The 20,918-nt window shown below is 43.8% G+C and overlaps 1 protein-coding gene across 2 annotated transcripts in view; it reads right to left on the bottom strand.

Moving 5' to 3' along the window:
- Positions 1 to 20,918, bottom strand: part of SH3KBP1 (SH3 domain containing kinase binding protein 1) — a 424,339-nt gene that overhangs the window by 158,030 nt on the left and 245,391 nt on the right. For both annotated transcript variants that reach the window (XM_040423674.1, XM_040423675.1), the window contains exon 4: positions 18,071 to 18,177. In XM_040423674.1, the coding sequence (XP_040279608.1) occupies positions 18,071 to 18,177 (107 nt within the window). The remainder of the gene's footprint in view (positions 1 to 18,070; positions 18,178 to 20,918) is intronic.

Raw genomic sequence — 20,918 nt, 5'->3', positions numbered from 1 at the left:
ATGACCTATCCTAAGGATAGGCCACCAATATAAAAATTCCAGAAGAATCGCTTTAAGGACATAAAATACAAGTAGCGTCTGGGTCAGGAGAGGAAAGTTGATGTATTGTTTTTTTCTGATCTGAGGTTTGCTTCACATGGGGGTCTGATCTGGGGTCTTATCTGAGGTCTAAATTGGGACCTTATTAACTTTAGGGGTCTAATCTGAGGTCTGATTGGTCTGTTCTAATGTCTGATTAACCCTTAGGATACCAGAGATTTTTTCTTTTTCTTTTTTGCATTTTCATTTTTCTTCCTGGAGCCATAACTTTTTTATTTTTCCGTACACATATCCATATGAGGGCTTTTTTTTTGTAGGACAAGTTGTGCTTTCTAATGCCACTATTTAATATAGCATACCATGTAGTCAGAAGTAGGGAAAGAAATGCCAAATAGGGTTGAATTGGGGGAAAAAACGCAATTCCTCCACAGTTTTAAAGGTTTTGTCCCTACCATGTTCCCTTTGTGGCAAAACTGGCATGTGCCCTACATTCTCTGGGTCAGTACGATTACAACGATACCACATATGTATATGTTGTATATGTCTAAATACTGAAAAAAAAAATTAAAACTTATATCACCATATTCTAACCCATACAACTTTTGCATAATTATGTCTACTGAGCTGTATTGGGATTCATTTTTTGTGGGATGATCTGTGGTTTTATTGATACCATTTTTGGGTAGGGTTGTTTCGATACCAAAATTTTGATTCGTTTCGATACCATAAAAAAGCATTGCAATACTCGATACAACGCAAAAATAAATAAAACGCCAAAAAAGCTGCGTGCATTCCGCATTTTATGGAACGTCCGGCCCATAATCGAACAGACCTATCCTATTTTTTGGGGAGAAAAGGTGAAAGAAAAAATGGCGAATCGCGCGATTTTTATTTATTTTTCTGTTACGGCGTTCACCGCATAGGAGATTGTTTAAATATTTTAATAGTTTGGACTTTTCGGACGTGGCACTAGGTGATATGTTTATTTATTTATTGTTTATATATTTTATATTTAAAATTGGGAAAGGGGGTGATTTATATTTTGGTGTGTTTTTATTTTTTTACTTTTTATTTAATAACTATTGTCTTGAGGGGCCAGAGCCTGGGATCTTTTGATCCCTTGTCCTATTCACTCTGATAGAGCTCTATTAGGGTGAATAGGACCTCACACTCCTGAAACACATTGCCGGCACCCGACCTCTGACAGGGAGCTGCGGTCAGCGGCAGTTAACCCCTCAGGTTTAGCACCTGAGGGGTTAATTGCCGCAAACGCAGCACCCTGTCAGAGTTCGGGTGCTGGTAATGTGTTTCTGCCGCCGCCTGTATTTGTAATGTATTAAACGTTAGTTATCAATGGTGGCGCAGTGCGCACCCCTCTTCGTTCCCACTGGTGGCAGCGGCAGCAGTGGCACAGGGGGAGGGAGAGACTGCTTCCTTCTCCCCGTGTTGCTGAGGGGACATGGCCGCGCTGAGAGCAGCGCGATCCATGTTCTCTGATACTGGGCAAATCCCGGTATCGTATCGATACCGGGACAAAAGTATTTATTGGGTATCGAAAATTCGATACCCGAAACAACCCTATTTTGGAGTGTGTGTGTCTTTTCTATCACATTTTATTCAATTTTTTGGGGTAAGAGAAGCAATGAAAAAATGGCAAACAGGCCATTTTGATACTTTTTTCTGTTAGCCATTCGCAGTATTGGAATTTTTAAAATATATTTTAAAAGTATGGGTGTTTTTGGATGCAGTGATTCCCATTATGTTTTTTATTATTTATGTATTTATTTTTTTATTCTAAGAAAATGGGGGTTTATATTTTTTATAATTTTTTTTTTGTTCTCTTTAGGAGGCTACAATGTCTACTACTTTATTTTTTATAGAATATTTCTATACTGCCATAGGGAATATTGAAACCCATAGATTGCTAACTTCCCATGTTGGCCTGCTGGCCAACATAGGAATTGCAGCTCTAATAGGCTGGGTCTCTTGAGAGAGACCCAGCCTATTAGAATTAATTACCGGCATCCCCAATTGCCGCATGTGGATGCGTGCTTCTGGGTTTTTCCCCCTTTAGATGCCGTGATCACACTTGATCACGGCATTTAAAGGCTGTAATGTCCGCGATCTGCATTATTGCCAGTCACAGACATTAGCCGTGGGCTTCTGCTGTTTTAAACAGCAGAGCCTCACCGGATATGGTCGCCCGCTGCACGCGTCAGCGGGCGCAATGTTTAAAAATCGCACCAGCGATTGCAAAAGGGCGCTGGTTGCAAAAGGGTTAACACTGGGGGTCTGCTTGATGCTCTGAGCTGAGGTCTGATTAACAGTGGGGGTCTGAGCTGAGGTCTGATGAAAAATATTTTCTTGTTTTCCTCCTCTAAAACCTAGGTGCGTTTTATGGGCAGATGCGTCTTATAGGGTAAAAAATATGGTACTTTTGTTCAGTTGAAAATGGTTTCTGATTCTGTCACCAGCTTTTTTGCCATTAAACAGAATTGAGTGCAGGCTAGGAACATGTACGATCATTACAACCATATGCCTGTTATTTTCATTAGCATTCCTGTTCTTCAGAAAGCTGTTTAATAGCTGAGTGTGAGGTATGGAAACCCCTGGAGTCATCTGGGTGGTGCCTCTGCCGCGCAGTGTCCTCAAGGTATGCACTCCTCCTCCAGGCTGATTGACATGCCCCTTGCTGGGATTTCAGAGCTGCACTCGCTGATCAGCCATTTTTCAGTATTTGGTAGACTATATTATGTAGACTAGGCTGTCTTTTCACACTTTCTATCAGTAGACAATCAGGCGGTGATCAGCCGGCACTCCGTTCAAAGAGCGTGGTGCACGTGTCCGAGATAGCAATCTCAACGTATATTGTAGAAAGTGACCGGCACTCACTGTATCTTCTGCAAATTCGATGCTTTTATTGGTCACATGGTTATGCCATTACTTGTTTGAGAAAGGCTCATGCTGTGAGCCGAAACGCGTCACAGAACTCTATATTATATGTGACCAATAAAAGCATCGAATTTGCAGAAGATACAGTGAGTGCCGGTCACTTTCTATTAGTAATCATTATAGATATCATTACATGGAAATAATCCTTTGAACTAGAGGTATTTGATTTCCAGATATATCTGCAGGTCAAAAACGAGTGGTTCAAGAGCCTAGGCCACCTACAGACAGCCGGAATGAATGGGTCATTGCGCTTACTTTAATGAAGTGGTCTCTTCACCATACTATGCATTTCTGCTTAAAGGGGTATTCCCAGTTTAGACACTGGAATCCCTCTGTCATGTGGTGAATAGGGTGGTCAGAGTCGTGGAACCAGCTGAGAGAACAGCTCCCATCCCAGGGTATCATAGCCTGCTCAGCCGTTTCCGTAATTCTGGCCAACCTGGCCGCCGCACAAGATGGATATGAATGAAGGGGTCGTTCACCCCAGGAAGCCTTTCGAACAGAACCCCCAATGTGGGAGAGGGAATCATGCTTACCTAATTTCCGCCGCTGAGTTGTGGCTCCATCACTCCCTTGCCGCCGCAGCTGTCCGAACTCTCTGTGCCAACATCCAGTTTGTGCAGGACACATGGTTTGCCACAGCGGGTGAAGTGTGCCTCATGTGCCAAGTGATATAACACATCACTGCTGTGGCCAGTCACTAGCTGCAGCAGCCACGTGATCAGCATCAAACTGCATACTGACATGGGGAGTTCGGAGAGCTGCAGCGGCGGGTGAACAAAGGAGCCAGAACTAAGTTGCCGGGAGTAGGTAAGTATGATTCCCTCCACAGGTCCAGCTATGACGGGATGGTCTGGCCGCAGGGTCCTCAGGGGTGCACAACCTCTTTAAGGGAGCACATCACAGGGACAGGTATTTTCAAATGTTGGAAAAAAATATTGAGCAGTTTGGCTTATAGCACCTAACAAAAAATACAGCAGGCTAATAGAGGCAGATTAATGAAGGAAGCACTTCCTCCGCCTCCTCCCGCTCCCCTGACCATTTACTGATGGTCGCGCATTACACAAGCAATTATACGACACTTATCATCAGTCACTGCTGAGGTGTGCGAGAGGACATTGGAGGGGGAGGTGCTCCCCTTTTGAATAAAGCAGACAACTATGCGTCCACTTCTTTAGCTAAAGCGCACAATGGTTTTTGCTGCTGTTTTGGATACTGCTACAGCAAACCTGTCCCAAACCTGCCATCAAGCGTGTCATTTTCCTGTAGCGCCATGTCATGTAATGCACAGACATGCCTGGTCCTCTACCCTCCCCTCATTATTAATTCAGAATTCAAATATGGTTTCTAGACCTGATGACTGTAAAGCAATTCCCCTCCTGCTAAATCTCAAAGAGCCATTTGAGCCAGGGAAGAACATGGTCTCCAAACTGGATCACATTCCCTGCTCACTGTTGATCTGGCCATGAGATGCAGTAGCCTGTAATTTGACACATTGAATATAAGGTCACAGGCTGTCTAGTACCTACTGGTGCTTGGTTGAGGGTATTATTCTACAAGTAGGCCTCATGCACACGACCGTAGTTATGGTCCACATCCGAGCCGCAGTTTTTGCGGCTCGGATGCGGACCCATTCACTTCAATGGGGCCGCAAAAGATGCGGAACAGCACTCCGTGTCCTGTCCGCATCCGTTGCTCCGTTCCGAGGCCCCGCAAAAAAAATATAGCATGTCCTATTCTTGTCCGTTTTGCGGACAAGAATAGGCATGTCTACAATGGGCCGCCCGTTCCGTTCCACAAATTGCGGAAGGCACACAGGTGGATTACGTTTTTTGCAGATCCGCAGTTTGCAGACCGCAAAAAACGGCACGGTCGTGTACATTTAGCCTTACCTGGCATTCAGCCTGAAGCCTTTGCTGCTCATGCCTTCCAGTGTGACACTGAACCCATTATCCACCTCTCTATGTGCACAATGTGAGGTTCTGCATCTGCAGGCACTTCTGACAACACTGGATACTATGGTCCAGGGTCTAAAACCTCCAACTCTACCACTATATTAAAACTACAACTCCCCAAATTCAGGACATCCTGGTAGTTGTAGTTCTCTAAGGCCTCTTTCACACGGGCGGGATTTCCGCGCGGGTGCAATGCGTGAGGTGAACGTATTGCACCCGCACTGAATCCGGACCCATTCATTTCTATGGGGCTGTGCACATGAGTGGTGATTTTCACGCATCACTTGTGCATTGCATGAAAATCGCAGCATGCTCTATTTTGTGCATTTTTCACGCAACGCAGGCCCCCTAGAAGTGAATGGGGTTGAGTGAAAATCGCAAGCATCCGCAAGCAAGTGCGATTTTCACCCATGGTTGCTAGGAGACGATCGGGATGGGGACCTGATCATTATTATTTTCCCTTAGAACATGGTTATAAGGGAAAATAATAGCATTCTTAATACAGAATGCTTAGTAAAATTGTGATTGAGGGGTTAAAAAAAATATATAAATAATTTAACTCACCTTAATCCACTTGTTCACGCAGCTCGGCTTCTCTTCTTTCTTCTGGTGATGGATCATGTGACGGACCATGTGATGAGCACAGTGATGTCACCACAGGTCCTTTTCCTCAAAGAAGAAGAAAGAAGAGAAGCCGAGCTGCGCGAACAAGTGGATTAAGGTGAGTTAAATAATTTTTTATTCATTTTTAACCCCTCCATCACTATTTTACTAAGCATTCTGTATTAAGAATGCTATTATTTTCACTTATAACCACGTTATAAGGGAAAATAATAAAATCTACACAACACCTAACCCAAACCCGAACTTCTGTGAAGAAGTCCGGGTTCGGGTTTGGGTACCAAACATGCTGATTTTTCTCACGCGCGTGCAAAACGCATTAAAATGTTTTGCACTTGCGCGGAAAAATGACGTACCAGCATCTTATCCGGCTCAAATCTGTGACGCCCGTGTGAAAGAGGCCTAATACTTCCAGAGATAAAGGTTGGAGCCCTAGGCTATCACTGGATGATGGTTACAGATCTAGCAAACCTTCTTCTTGCACTGAAGATTTTCATGAATCAAACATTGTTTTATCCATATTACTTAAAGGGAATCCATCTGAGCATACACTTGACTCTGCACCTGAGAAACTGAGATTTTATGAAAACTACTGAATATTGACATGTAAGTGACACACCGCTATAATCAGCGCCGGAGCTACATAGCTCTGTCCATTTTTGTAGCGGACCCATCTGGCCCATTCACTTCAATGCGAGCAGCTCTGCAGTTACAAGATCTGTCCATTATTCAATGGAAAGAGCTGTATAGTTAGAGAGCTACTGCAGAACAGCTGATCGGTAGGGTTGCTAGTTGTCAGACCCCCGCCGATCAGCAAGTGATGGCCTATGCTGAGGATACATCATTAATATAAAAATCCTGAAAACCCCATAAAGGGCAATTTGATGGTAACTTTATTGTATCAAAGGAAATAAGATTAATTTGTAAATGCACTGCAGTATGAAACAAATCCATAAAAGCTACAGAAGTTTGTCAGATGGAGGCATGCTTCTCTTTATATCAGTGTTGATAAGAGCAGCATCAGGCACATCCGTGGGTGGAGGGGAATGTTTGGTAATACGGATTACTGCAGCTCTGCAAATATTTAGGTCACATCATCTTGTAGGAGAATGATCCCAGGTTGTTTTATAGACTTTTATCATCTGTAAATGGAAGTGGATGCTGACCGAACACTGGGGGCAGGTGTACTATGGGGGTTATAATTTATTAAGACCAGCGGATTAAGGGCCCTTTACACAGGCCGACAATTAAACAGATCATCACTAACCAGCGTTACTAGTAAGACTGAGTTCACACTTCAGTTATTTGGTCAGTTATTTCCATCAGTTATTGTAAGCCAAAGCCAGAAGTGAAGCTACTCAGAGATAAGGTATAATGATTTGATCTGCACCTGTTCTGTGTTTTTGACCCGCACCAGCTGTTCCGTTCCGCAAAATATGGAATGCACACGGATGTCATCCGTATTTTTTGCGGATCCGTTTTTTGCGGACCGCGAAATACAGGTCGTGTGTATGAGGCCCAACACTGATTAGCGATGATCTTGCCGTGTAAATGCACTGCTGATTACCCAATGAACGAGCACAACGCTCGTTCATCGGGTAGTTGTATCTTTTGTGCAGCACAAAAGATCAGTTTCCCAGTGGCAGGTTGTGCTGTGTAAACATGATATGCTGCCGAGAAACAGCAAGATGTTATGAGGGAGAGCGAGGGCATTAGTGATCTCTCCTCCCCATACTCTGGAGGAGATTGTAGAGTAAGTTTCCTTTCCAACAATCTGCTAGATCGTCGTCCCGTGTAAAGGAACCATTAGATGCCGGTCTTAATAAAGCCCTAAGCTAGCAGTGGATCTCTATACATAACTTCGGCGTATCCACCACCGGTCTAAATGTAACATAGTAACATAGTATATAAGGCAGAAAAAATACATCTGTCCATCCAGTTCGGCCTGTTATCCCGCAAGTTGATCCAGAGGAAGGCAACAAAAAAAACTGAGGTAGAAGTCAATTTTCCCCACTTAAGGGGGAAAAAAATTCCTTCCCGACTCCAATCAGGCAATCAGAATAACTCCCTGGATCAACGACCCATCTCTAGTAGCTATAGCCTGCAATATTATTACACTCCAGAAATTCATCCAAGCCCCTCTTGAACTCACCATCACCACCTCCTCAGGCAGAGAGTTCCATAGTCTGACTGCTCTTACCGTAAAGAATCCTTTTCTATGTTTGTGTACAAACCTTCTTTCCTCCAGACGCAGAGAATGTCCCCTCGTCACAGTCCTGGGGATAAATGGATGATGGGAGAGATCTCTGTACTGTCCTCTGATATATTTATACATAGTAATTAGATCTCCCCTCAGTCGTCTTTTTTCTAAAGTGAATAACCCAAATGTTGATAATCTTTCAGGGAATTGTAGTTGCCCCATTCCAGTTATTACTTTAGTTGCCCTCCTCTGGACCCTCTCCAGCTCTGCTATATCTGTCCTGTTCACAGGAGCCCAGAATTGTACACAGTACTCCATGTGTGGTCTGACTAGTGATTTGTAAAGTAGTAGGACTATGTTCTCATCACGGGCATCTATGCCCCTTTTTGATGCAACCCATTATCTTATTGGCCTTGGCAGCAGCTGCCTGACACTGGTTTTTACTGCTTTGTTTGCTGTTTATTAAAATTCCTAGGTCCTTTTCCATGTCAGTGTTCCAGAGTGTTTTACCATTTAGTATGTACGGGTGATTTGCATTATTCCTTCCCATGTGCATAACCTTACATTTGTCAGTGTTAAACCTCATCTGCCACTTCTCTGCCCAAGACTCCAATCTATCCAGATCCATCTGTAGCTGTATATTGTCCTCTTCAGTGTTAATTACTTTACACAGTTTAGGGTCATCTGCAAAAATTGATATTTTACTGTGCAAGCCTTCTACAAGATCATTAATAAATATATTGAAGAGAATAGGGCCCAATACTGACCCCTGAGGTACACCGCTAGTGACAGTGACCCAATCTGAGTGTGTACCATTAATAACCACCCTCTGTTTTCTATCATTGAGCCAGTTACTTACCCACATACAGACGTTTTCTCCCAGTCCGAGCATTCTCATTTTATATACTAACCTTTTATGTGGTACAGTGTCAAATGCTTTGGAGAAGTCCAGATATATGACATCCATTGATTCACCACTGTCAAGTCTAGAATTTACCTCCTCATAGAAACTGATTAAATTAGTTTGACATGACCAATCCCTCATGAAGCCATGCTGATATGATGTTATTTGCTTGTTTTCATTGAGATCCTCCAAGATAGCATCTCTTAGAAAACCTTCAAACAGTTTACCCACAACAGATGTTAAACTTACCGGCCTATAATTTCCGGGGTCTGTTTTTGCACCCTTTTTGAATATTGGCACCACATTTGCTATGCGCCAATCCCTGTCAGTATAGAGTCTGTAAATATCAGAAATAAGGGTCTGGCTATGACATTACTTAATTCTCTTAGGATACAGGGGTATATGCCATCTGGTCCTGGTGATTTGTCTATTTTAATCTTTTTAAGTCACTGTTGTACTTCTTCCTGGCTGTCTTACATTTAGACCATTTTCTACGCCTAAAACAGTTGTAGAAAATGATGAATGAGGCGGGCCTACTGGCCCATCCCTTTCCCTGCCAAGCACGCTTTTTTAGACCTAGTGTGAGCGTGGAGAAGTCACAGATAGCGGCGCAAGTAACCTTAGCACCACAATCTGCGCCAGAGATACGCCTAATATAGGCGTGTTTCTGGATAGCAAATGACCCCCTATATCTTTTTGAAATTGGTACAGTTATTAACATTGTCAGGCAAGAATTCATTTTATCATCGAAAGATTACAGATAACAGGACTTGATCACCATTTGGACAACATCTAAATGTGTTTCAATTTTAGCACAAACATTGCCTGAATACAATTCCTATGCATACAACAGTATGAATAAATGGATGTGTGTGTGTGTGTATATATATATATATATATATATATATATATATATATTGTGACACAGTGAGGGGTTGTGTCTGGCAAGGCAGGTATTTTCCTCCCAGCATGTGCGGCTGGGCTGGTTTCCAGCCAGGTGAGGTCAAATACCGGACTGGAGTTTAGGTGCCGGTCTGGGTTTTGACAGCAGCTGGCTGTCCTTAAATAGGCAGTTGGGCTCAGCAGAGATGTCTGTTTTTGGGATCTGAAGCTTTGTGCCGTGCTGGAGGGCTTAGAGCCGCATGCTGGGGAAACAGGCCCCCTAAAGCCTGCTGTGGACTACTGGAGGCAGAACTGCCAGCAAGATGACTTGTGTTATATGAACTTTCCATTGTGTGCAAACTAACATCAACACGGCAAAGTTACGTGCTGTTTTGTGCAATTGCCTCAAGTGTGAATAAACACTGACACTTTGAATTAAGAACTTGCATTTTGCCTCTGTACTGCGCCCGCTTACCCTATCTACGAGAGCGAAACCTCGCAATTGGTGGAGGTTGCGGGCAAGATCAGTGAGGCTGCCGTGAATGCTGATATTTTTGGTTTCTGCATTTTTCAGGCACGGTTGTAGGCAGTACATTAAACCAGCTGTATTACAACCCGTGCCCCATGACAAAATGGAGGCTGTTGTGAAGGCCCTCATGGAGGCTAATTTGCAGCAGCGAGAGACAAACCTGCAGCAACGCGAGGCTAATAAGCAGCAGCAGGAGAGTACCCAGTTGCTGCTTCAACACGTGATGGCTTTGCAGACAGCAGGAGGAACCCCAAGCGTCCACGATGCCCGGAAAGCAGTCCTTGCCACGATTCCTAAGATGACCCCCACAGACGACATCAAAACCTACCTGGCAATGTACGAGAAAGTGGCCATCAGGGAAAAGATACCCCGTGACCAGTGGACTGAGGTCGTCGCTCCATCCGATTCCCAGCGGGTGTATTTCGACATGCCGGACGATAAAGCGGCCGACTACCAAAAAGTAAAGGGTGAGATTTTGGCTAGACTGGGGGTGATTGTGTTGTATTATGACTTACTCCACCTCTTGCAAAAGTGGCTACAGCTTGATGTGCTGAGTCCCACGGCTATGCTGGATAGACTATTGGCTGATATGTTCTGGAGGGCTCTGCCACCCCCTCTCCAGCACTGGATCGGCCAGGTGTCTCTTGGCAATGCCCTAGAAATAGTGGACCTGGTGGAGCGCTACGAGGCTACTAAGACTGTTACAGGGGGTTCTTTTTGGAGGGGGTCAGTCAAACTCCGTAAATCTCCATCCCAGAACCCGTGACTTGTACCAACCAAACCCACCCGGGGTGTACCCTCTACGGACCTGGCTTCGATAGTCTGCTGGTGGTGTCAGGATCCGGGCCATGTAAGAGATGACTGTCCCCCAGTCGCTATATGCCAGGAAACTGTGTGCAGCAGGTACCCCATAAACTCTAAACCACCTGTGCCAGGTGGAGGTAGGAGACACTCCAGCGGAGGCTCTTCTGGACTCAGGGAGTCTGGTGTCCCTAGTAAGGGCTCCCTTGGTATGGTCAGCGGAGTATACTGGCCGGAAAGTAGGGGTCATGTGCATCCATGGAGACTTAAAAGACTATCCCACCGCCCTGGTGTCTAACCACAGGGGTTGGTAGATGGACTCACAAAGTGGCAGTTGCCCCAAATTAATACTACGAACTTATAATAGGGAGAGACTTCCTGGCACTGTGGCCTTCTATGAGAGCGACTGATACACATTAGACAGGGGTAATCCTAGCAGAGTGGCCCGGCTCAGGGGGGAGACCAGAACCCTGGGAACCTGAGACCAAAGGGCAAGCGGTAGGGGTGACCGCCACTTTGGAGGAAGAGGGGGAGACAACCCAGCAAAGTGTGATGGTTGGAGACGTGGAGGACTTGCCGCTGGGTCCTGAATTGGCAGACCTCAATGTTTCCGGGGATAATTTTGGTACTGCCCAACGTCGGGACCCAACCCTATCCCGCGCCTGGGAAAATGTGTTAATAGTAGATGGTGAACTACAACAACCTGGGGCAGAGTTAGTGTTTCGCTGTTTTGTGGTTCATCAAGATATGTTGTATCGGGTAAGCCAACTACAGGGTGAGCCTATTGAACAGTTGGTAGTCCCCAAGGCTTATCGCAAGCTTGTGTTAGATCTAGCCCACCAACACATTCTCAGGGGTCACCTGGGGCTGCAGAAAACTCAGGATCGTATTCTACAGCAGTTTTACTGGCCCAGCATATTCAAAGAAGTGGAAGAGTATTGTAAGTCTTGCCCGACCTGCCAGATAACTAGCCCCCAGCCACATTTCCGTAGTCCCCTAGTACCTCTCCCGATTATCGAAGTACCATTTGACCGAATAGCTATGGACCTCATAGGCCCAGTACCGAAGTCCGCCAGAGGGCATCAACAGATCTTAGTCATTCTAGACTACGCCACTCGGTACCCGGAGGCGGTGCCACTGAGACATACCTCGGCCAAACTCATAGCTAGGAAGTTAATGGAGATGTTTTCTAGAGTAGGACTACCTAAAGAGGTTCTGACCGACCAAGAGACCCCTTTTATGTCCAAGGTGATGAGGGAACTCTGTAAGTTGCTGCACATAAAACAACTATGGATGTCAGTTTACCATCCGCAAACGGGCGGTCTGGTAGAACCAAACATTAAAAAAAACATTGAAAAAGGTAGTGTCTAAAGATGGGAAGGACTGGGACCTCCTTTTGCCCTATCTCATGTTGGCAGTGCGAGAGGTACCCCAGGCCTCTACTGGGTTCTCGCCCTTCAAACTGCTATATGGCAGACACCCTCACGGTCTCTTGGACGTGACCAAAGAGGCGTGAGAACAACAACCCACTTCACATAAAAGTGTCATTGAGTATGTTACCCAGATGCAAGATAGAGACAGTGTTGCCTCTTGTTAGGGAGGATATGGAGGCAGCTCAGCGAGCCCAGAGTCGGGTTTATAATCGGCAGGTTTGGGTCTAGATCTTTAACCCAGGTGATCGGGTTTTGGTTCTGGTGCCGACTGTGGACAGTAAGTTCCTGGCTAGGTGGCAGGGGCCCTACGAGGTACTTGAGAAAATTGGAGATGTAAACTACAAGGTACACCAGCCAGGGCGGCGAAAGCTGGAGCAGGTTTACCATGTGAATTTACTCAAACTGTGGAAAGATAGGGAAACCTGTACAGAAGACAGCCAGCGGCCGGGTTTTCTAGGAGAAGAGGTACTGGCCCCTCTGTCTGATGCAAGAGAGGCGGCTGCCACAGTAAAAATTGCTGACAGCCTCTCCTCTAAACAGACTCAGGAGGCAAGGGAGTTCGTTAGTCGGAACACGGATGTGTTCTCGGATGCATTTCCATAATCCAGCATGACATTGTCACTGAGCCTCAGGCAAAAGTCAGAATAAAACCATACCAGGTACCCGAGGCTCGGCGACAAGCCATATTGGAGGAGGTGCAGCTGATGTTGCAGCTAGACGTCATTCAAGAGATAAAAAGTGAGTGGGCCAGTCGACTTTCGAAAACTTCCAAGTTCGATGCGTATCCTATGCCCTGGGTGGATGAGCTCATCGAGAGGTTAGGACAAACCCGGTATTTTTCTGTTTTGGACCTCACGAAAGGGTACTGGCAGGTGCCCTTAACGGAGGCTGCCAAATGGAAAACTCTATCAATATAAGGTCTTACTCTTTGGTCTGCATGGCGCCCCTGCCACTTTTCAGCGACTAATGGACATTGTGCTTCGTCCACATCGTTGGTATGCTTCGGCTTACCGACTGGGAAAGTCACCTACCCAAAGTGCAGGCTGTAGTGGACTCCCTTCGGAAAGCTGGCCTAACCGCTAACCCAAAAAATTGTGCGATAGGGTTAGAAGAGACTAAGTACCTGGGGTATGTCATTGGGTGTGAAGTCATCAAACCCCAAGTGAACAAAATAGAGGCGAAATACAATTGGCCCCGACCTGTCACCACTAGGCAAATAAAGTAATTCCTGGGAATGGTGGGCTATTACATGAGGTTTGTTCCCCACTTTGCTACTCTAGCTGCGCCCTTGAAAGGGCTCTTGAAGGGACGAAAATCAGTGATGGTTTGCTGGGATGATCGGACGGAAGAGGCTTTTGCCGCTTTGAAGTCGGCCCTGTGTGGGGCAGCGGTTTTGGTGACGCCCGACTTCAAGAGGGAGTTCGTGGTACAAACGGATGCCTCTGAAGTAGGCCTCGGTGCTGTACTGTCTCAGGAAGTCAAGGGGGAGGAGCATCCCGTTGTCTTCCTAAGCCGCAAGCTCCCCCCAGCCGAAGCCAGGTACAGTATAGTGGAGAGAGAGTGCCTGGCTATCAAGTGGGCACTCGAGTCTCTCCGCTACTATTTGTTGGGGAGAAAGTTCCGCCTGGTGACCGACCACTCCCCTCTCAAGTGGATGAGCCAAGCCAAAGACAGGAATGCCCGGATCACCAGATGGTTTCTGTCTTTGCAGAACTTTAAGTTCTCGTTAGAACACAGAGCAGGCCGGAAACGCGGATGCCCTGTCCCAGGTGCATTGTCTGGCGTGTGTCCACCCCCTCAGGGTTGAACAAAGGGGGGAGGGGGGTATGTGACACAGTGAGTTGTGTCTGGCAAGGCAGGTATTTTCCTCATGTGCAGCTGGGCTGGTTTCCAGCCAGGTGAGGCCAAATACCGGACTGGAGTTTAGGTGCCAGTCTGGGTTTTGGCAGCACCTGGCTGTCCTTAAATAGGCAGCTGGGCTCAGCAGAGATGTCTCTGTTTTTGGGATCTGAGGCTTTGTGCCATGCTAGAGGGCAGAGAGCCGCATGCTGGGGAAACAGGCCCCCTGAAGCATGCTGTAGACTACTGGGTGACTTGTGTTATATGAACTTTTAATTGTGTGTGAACTAACACCAAGACTGCAAAGTTACGTGCTGTTTTGTGCAATTGCCTCAAGTGTGAATAAAAACTGACGTTTTGAGTTAAGAACTTGTATTTTGCCTCTGTACTGCGCCCGCTTACCCTATCTACCAGAGCGAAACCCCACAATATATATAGATGTATAGCCATAATTTTTCTACTTTTCTGTTCACATTGCCATATGAGGGCGTGCTTTTTTGTGGGAAAAGATGTGTTTTGTAATGGCACTACTTCATTTATCATATATTACATATGTCGTATATAAAGATTATAAATAAAGATTATTATATTGTATTGAAATACTTCCACCATTGTTCTGTAGGTTTTGCTGTTCCAGCATTCACTGGTCATTAAAAATGACATGATCACCTTATTCTGGGGGTTAATACAGTTACGGCAATACCAAATTGATATACTTTTTATTATGTTTTACTACTCACAAAAAAAAATTTAAACCTTTGAAAAAAAAATTTGTTTCTTTGCGTCCCCATAGACTGACACCCATAACTGTTTTATATTTCCATCTACAGAGCTATGTGAGGGCTTGTTTTTTTTTGCATGGCAGAATGTTTATTGGTAACATTTTGGAGGGCATCTGACTTTTTGGGAAAGGGGGTGATTTTAACTTTTAATATTTTTGTATAACTTCTCAGATGCCGCCTTCGCTACTGACCAGAACATCTGAGGGGTTAAAAGACAAGGACCAAAGCTATATCCTTCCGTGGTCATTTACGCAGCCACCTCCTGCGCAAATAGAGCTTGTTCAGCTTGTGAGCTCAATCCATTTACCCTTCCCGCTCCTTGGATGCAGAGGTACAACGCCTTGTAGGGTGAGCTCGTCTGAATGTAATACCTTACACTGAGGGATTTGTTCATTCTGGAGGAAAAGCATGTTTAATCCATATGCAAATGAGCAGTTAAGTGCACTGAGGGTGGGCTGAAGCCACTCTGTGCACCCTTGCTCCTCTGCCAGCCTTTCCCTCTTCTTCTTGATTGACAGCACCAGATTCCTGCAAAGTCATCTCCCCTGGCCCTAACTGCTCGTTGTATAAGCATTAAACATACAGTAATTTTTCTCAAGAATGAAGAAATAGACTACTAAGTGAACAATATCATTACATTCAGCTGAGCTAGCCCTACAAGGCATAGTGCATGGTTTACCAGTGAATTTCCTGGTGACAGACTCCCCTTAAATCCACTGACAAGCTGTTAATCACTGTCTGAGGGGTCACCGCTGTGGCCAGTTATTGGCTAAGCCATTTTCTGGGTCCTGGAATGGGACCATTATGTGAAGAGCAGTGGAGTCCAGAATTATGTTGGAACAGCAGTGCCTGATGATCGGTGAGGTGCGTAATGGTACATTTCGGGGTTTTTATCAAATCTCCCTCCATGTGCAAGGTACTACAGGGAGCAGACAAGCTTGAAGAGGCAGTGTGATTCTCTGGGCAACAGACTGCTGGAAAACCTTGGGATCTGGACAGCATACCCACTGTGAATTGTATTCTTTTTCTGAACAACTTATCCAAAAATCACAAACACACATTTTTTTATACCTGTTCCCAAGAATAACAAAATATTATAGTGAATACAGGTCTGTACAACCCATCATGGCCACATTACTAACGCTATGGTTGTGTTAAGGGATACAGGGGATTCGGTCAAAAAAGAAAAGCATAAACCCCTGTAAATATATACTGTGAAATCAATTAGCACCCAAGTAGTGCGTTGATGGCGTGCCCTTTAAAAGTCATATGCTTTTCAAAGAATACATTCTGCGCAGGTTGAACAGAAGTTGGTTTCTTCTTAATTATTGCAAATTCAAAAGGCCTATGAAAGTGACATAAAACCCACACATCAGTAACTCCATGTGAACGCCTACATGTATGGCACACTAAGAATAAAAATAGTAAAGTCATTTCACTCAATATACACCCACTGTACACCATTAACATAATATAAGAGCGAAGAAAAGAAAATACGTTTTTTCTTCTTTGAAGCAATGCACGGTGTGGTCTCCGTCCCTCTACTGTACCAATATAATTTTGAATTGCTTAAATCTTAACAAACATGGAAGAAGTTTTTGTCCATTCAGATTGCACCACAAAAGCATTACCTACAGGTGGCTACGGGATAATTTGAAAATAATACACCACAGTTAACAGTTGCTTTTTTTTGTTTATGCTGATCTATGGTTTGGGTTATCCCAAAAAATAATCATTGCCTATCCACAGGATCGTGGGGAGTCTGGCTGGTGGGACCTCCAGAGATTTTGAGGACGAATGAAGTGTTAGAGTGTATGTCTGTCCACCACTCCATTCACTTCTATGGGACTGACATAGACAACCTTCCGTCAATCCCATTGAAGTCAATGGAGCGGTGGACTGACATGCACACTATTTCTCTATTCAGAAAGAGGTCTCGGGGACCCCTCAGGATTTCTGGGGGTGTTAATTTCCTTCACGTCAAGAGGCATCAGGAATTTTTTTTAAAAAAGTTGCAAGTTATAGCGCACACAATATTTGCAGCATTATTTGAGACAGTTGCACTTCATACCACTTTTTTATAGTAAAAAATAGGCCGATGCTTAGCTTAGACATAAATTATAGCACAGTCTACAACAGCCCCTAGCTGGCGTACATCCGAAGAGCCAGAGATCCTCCTAATTTATAAATTGGCCTCTTAATAAATTAAGTGCACCTCACTCCAGCAAACAGAGGATCAAGACTAGTGTAGGAAATTCCAATCTTGATAAATCTCCTTCAATGTCCCTAAAGGGGTACTCCCAACTCAGACAATGGGGGCACTAGCTGGGACCCACAACTATCTCGTAAAGGAAGCTGGCAAATTCCCAGAGGGTGCACTGCGCATGTCCAGCTACCCTCCATTCATTTCTATGGGGCCACCGAAAATAGCTGAGAGCTGGTTCGGCTATTTCCGTCGGCCCCATAGAAATTAATGGGAGCAATGGCCGCACAAGCACGGTGCACTCCCATTCACTTCTATGGGAGAGCGTTTGGTGGTGTCCGGATCCGGGGGAAACCCGGGTTCCTCCAGCCACCACTTTTCCTGCGCCATTCTCAATACAGGTGCGGGTCCCAGTGGAGGGACCCGCACTTATCAGACAATGGGGACATATCCTAGCCATATGCTCCCATTGTATAAGCGGGATAACCCCTTCAAGTCATAAACAATACACCAAAAAGGAACGCTTTATCCCTTGAAATAAAATGAATCCCTTTGCTGAACAATGTAGTTATAGCGAGGTGTATGCCGTGTAACATTGTGGTAATCAATAGTGGTGAACATGCGGTTGCTGAACTTTAAGAGTCGGTAAATTAAGTGCAATCCCTGTAAAATTTGTAATATGCTTTGTGTTCACGACCTCATCGTTCTCAAGATCAGAACTTTCTCCCAGTAAAAGGAATCTTGCCCTGACCTAGTCCTGCTCATACAGATAACAATGTATCAATAATAACCAGGTTGAACGGAAAGACAAGAAAGGCATATGTATTGTTTTTTCCAAATTTCTTTAAAAACAGACTATAATCTTTGAAAAGGTTTTAGCTTACAGCACAAACCAAGAAAACATTCACATTCATAAAAGCATACACTTACTTCTCCAAGTACTTCAATGATCTCCCCAACTTTGAGCTCAAGTTCATCTTCATTCTGTGGCATATAACTGAAGGCCACTTGACATCTCCTCCGCCTTGTTCGCTCACCTGTCCACAGGAAGAGAATGAAAATAGGTGAAAATATATATTGTGCCTAAGTGTCTTTGTGGTTATTGTAATGTTCATGTAACATGTATAGGTGGGCATACAGGAAGTAGATTAGCTTATGCAATATAGATACAATGATGCTTGAAAGTTTGTGAACCCTTCAGAAGTTTCGATTTTTCTGCATAAATTTGACCTAAAACTAAATCAGATTTTTATACAAGTCCGAAAAGTAGATAAAGGTAACCAAATCAAACAAATGAGTCAAAGCATTAGACCCTGTCACTTATTTATTGAGGGAAAAGTATGCAATATCACTTGTCTGTGAGTGGCAAAAGTACGCAAACCTTTAGGATTAGCAGATAATTAGAAAATGACATTAGTCAGGTGTTTCCAATCAATAGGAAGACAATCAGGTTTGACTCGGCGACCTGTTTTACTCAAAGAACAGGAATCTATCAAAGCCTGATCTTCAGAACACATGTTTGTAGAAGGGTAACATGTCACATACAAACGAGATTTCTGGGAACCTCAGAAGAGTTGTTGATGCTCATCAGGTTACAAAATGTTCAATGCTGATAGAATGCATGCTACAAGTTTGCAAGCTTTTGTGCTACACGGATGTTTTTTTCATTCACTCAGAAATATGTTTGATATAGTTAATTGGGACATACAGATTTGAAATGGTCTCCTACTCACAAGCAAGATGACCCAAACATAAATCATACAGCCAACACAATGATGCACTTTGTTTTATACAACATCTTTTGAAAACAAATCAGAAGATGTGAGCCAAGAAGCAAATGGAATTTACTGATACCATGAAGTCCCCTAAACTTTCTAATATGCAAGATAAGATGTTCTTTAAAAGGGGGTTCCCGAGAATAATAATCAGATTAGTAACTCCTCGTGCAACAAAATAGTAATTTATGTACCATATTCTTCACCACTCCCATGGTCTACTTCATGGTCTACTCAGCAGCTTTCTGCTTAGGATTCTGTGTGATAATGAGTTGTCCGCTGTGGTGACATACCATATGAACACGACCAATTATTCCTTACTTTGGCAGTGTATCCATATCATGTACAGCTGTTAACAGAGCACTGTGGAGAACCAACCAGACCAGTGGCATCAGAATGGATGGACAAAGTTTTGTTTAAGAGCACACAGATGGTGAGAATTATCAAAACTGGTGTAAAGGCAAAATGGCTTAGTTGCTCATAGCAACCAATCCGATTCCATCTTTAATTTCCCAAAGGAGCTCTGAAATGTGAAAGATGGAACCTGATTGGTTGCTATGGTCAACTAAGCTAGTTTTTATTTACACCAGTTTTGATAAATCTTCAAAGTTTCACAAAATGATGTCTCCACAGAAATAATCCTTGAAATATAAGGTTTGTCCAAAACCTTGAAATGCAACTTTATTTTCAAAGTTTAAGATAACTTACAAGTAGGTAGTAAGTAATCTGAAATAATTTAACTATTTCGGGTGCAGAGGAATGAAGAACAACCTCTGCCTCTACACGGTTTGATAAATCCAATGCTTTAAAAAGTTCTGCATAATGTCTACACTTGTCAAGGGAGAGTGGCTTGTTGGCATCTCTGGCGTCCAACACTTGGGGCATATGCCTCACCAGCTAGCTATGCCGCTGAACTGACAGCAAATCTGGATTATTTCCATTGCAGTTTTCTTCTATACACTAAACTATAAGATATAAAATGCCAAACAAACTGTTGGTAAGGCAGAGGGTTCCAAGAAAAATCTATAATGTGTGAACTGAAATAAGATTTAGACTTTTATTTCCTGGACTTATAAAGCACCTAATATCAGAGGATAGTAGGAAAAGTCTTTGATTTTAATATAGATAAAGAAGTAATACTTTGCCTGGTAACACCTTTCATTATAAGATGAAATGTTATGTGTTAAACCAGAGCAATGTAGGCAAGGCAGTTAGATCGCCCATGGTTTCCTGTGATTCATGGAATTGAAGTGAGAACTGAATCCAATTGTGCAAGCTTATATTTACTCACACTTACACACACGAACAGATATGATGTAGGGCACCCCTCCCTATTGGCTTACTATGTGAACTAATACATACTGTAGGTATGGAGAAAGCAATGAAAAATGACTCTAAATGGAAGAATAAATATATTATAGCTGGATAAACGCAGTAAATCCATACATGTGTGTATGCCACCTGTAGTATCTTACCACAAAGTGTCAAAAGCCAACTTTTTAGAACTAACTTTTGTATACAATCGTCTAGGTAATGGACTGTCCAATGACTGTTTTGGTTACAGTCATCCAATCAAGGCCCATGTAAAGAATCGCCTGTGCTGCACCAGTTCAATCAAACAGATCACAAGGGGCGTTGCTACATGTGGCTGACATGCTGGTCTCCAAATACATAGTCCATTTATGTGGTAACAAGTAGGGATCGACCGATATAGATTTTTTAGGGCCGATACCGATAATTTGTCAACTTTCAGGCCGATAGCCGATAATTTATACCGATATTCTAGGTATTTTTATCTTTGAGAAAAAAAAAATTTTCCTACACAAATCTGCTGAAAATTAATATGTTTATTGTTAACGTGTATTATTATTTAATTTTTTTGTAAATCTTTTTCATTTATACTTAATATTTTGGTGTTTTTTTTTTTACTAACTTTTAGCCCCCTTAGGGACTAGAACCCTTGTCCTATTCACCCTGATAGATCTCTATCAGGGTAAATAGGA

Source organism: Bufo bufo, chromosome 3 (genome assembly GCF_905171765.1).
Source record: "Bufo bufo chromosome 3, aBufBuf1.1, whole genome shotgun sequence".
NCBI classification, from domain to species: domain Eukaryota; kingdom Metazoa; phylum Chordata; class Amphibia; order Anura; family Bufonidae; genus Bufo; species Bufo bufo.
Note: the sequence above shows the minus strand (reverse complement) of the source record. Positions and strands in the feature narration are given on the sequence as shown.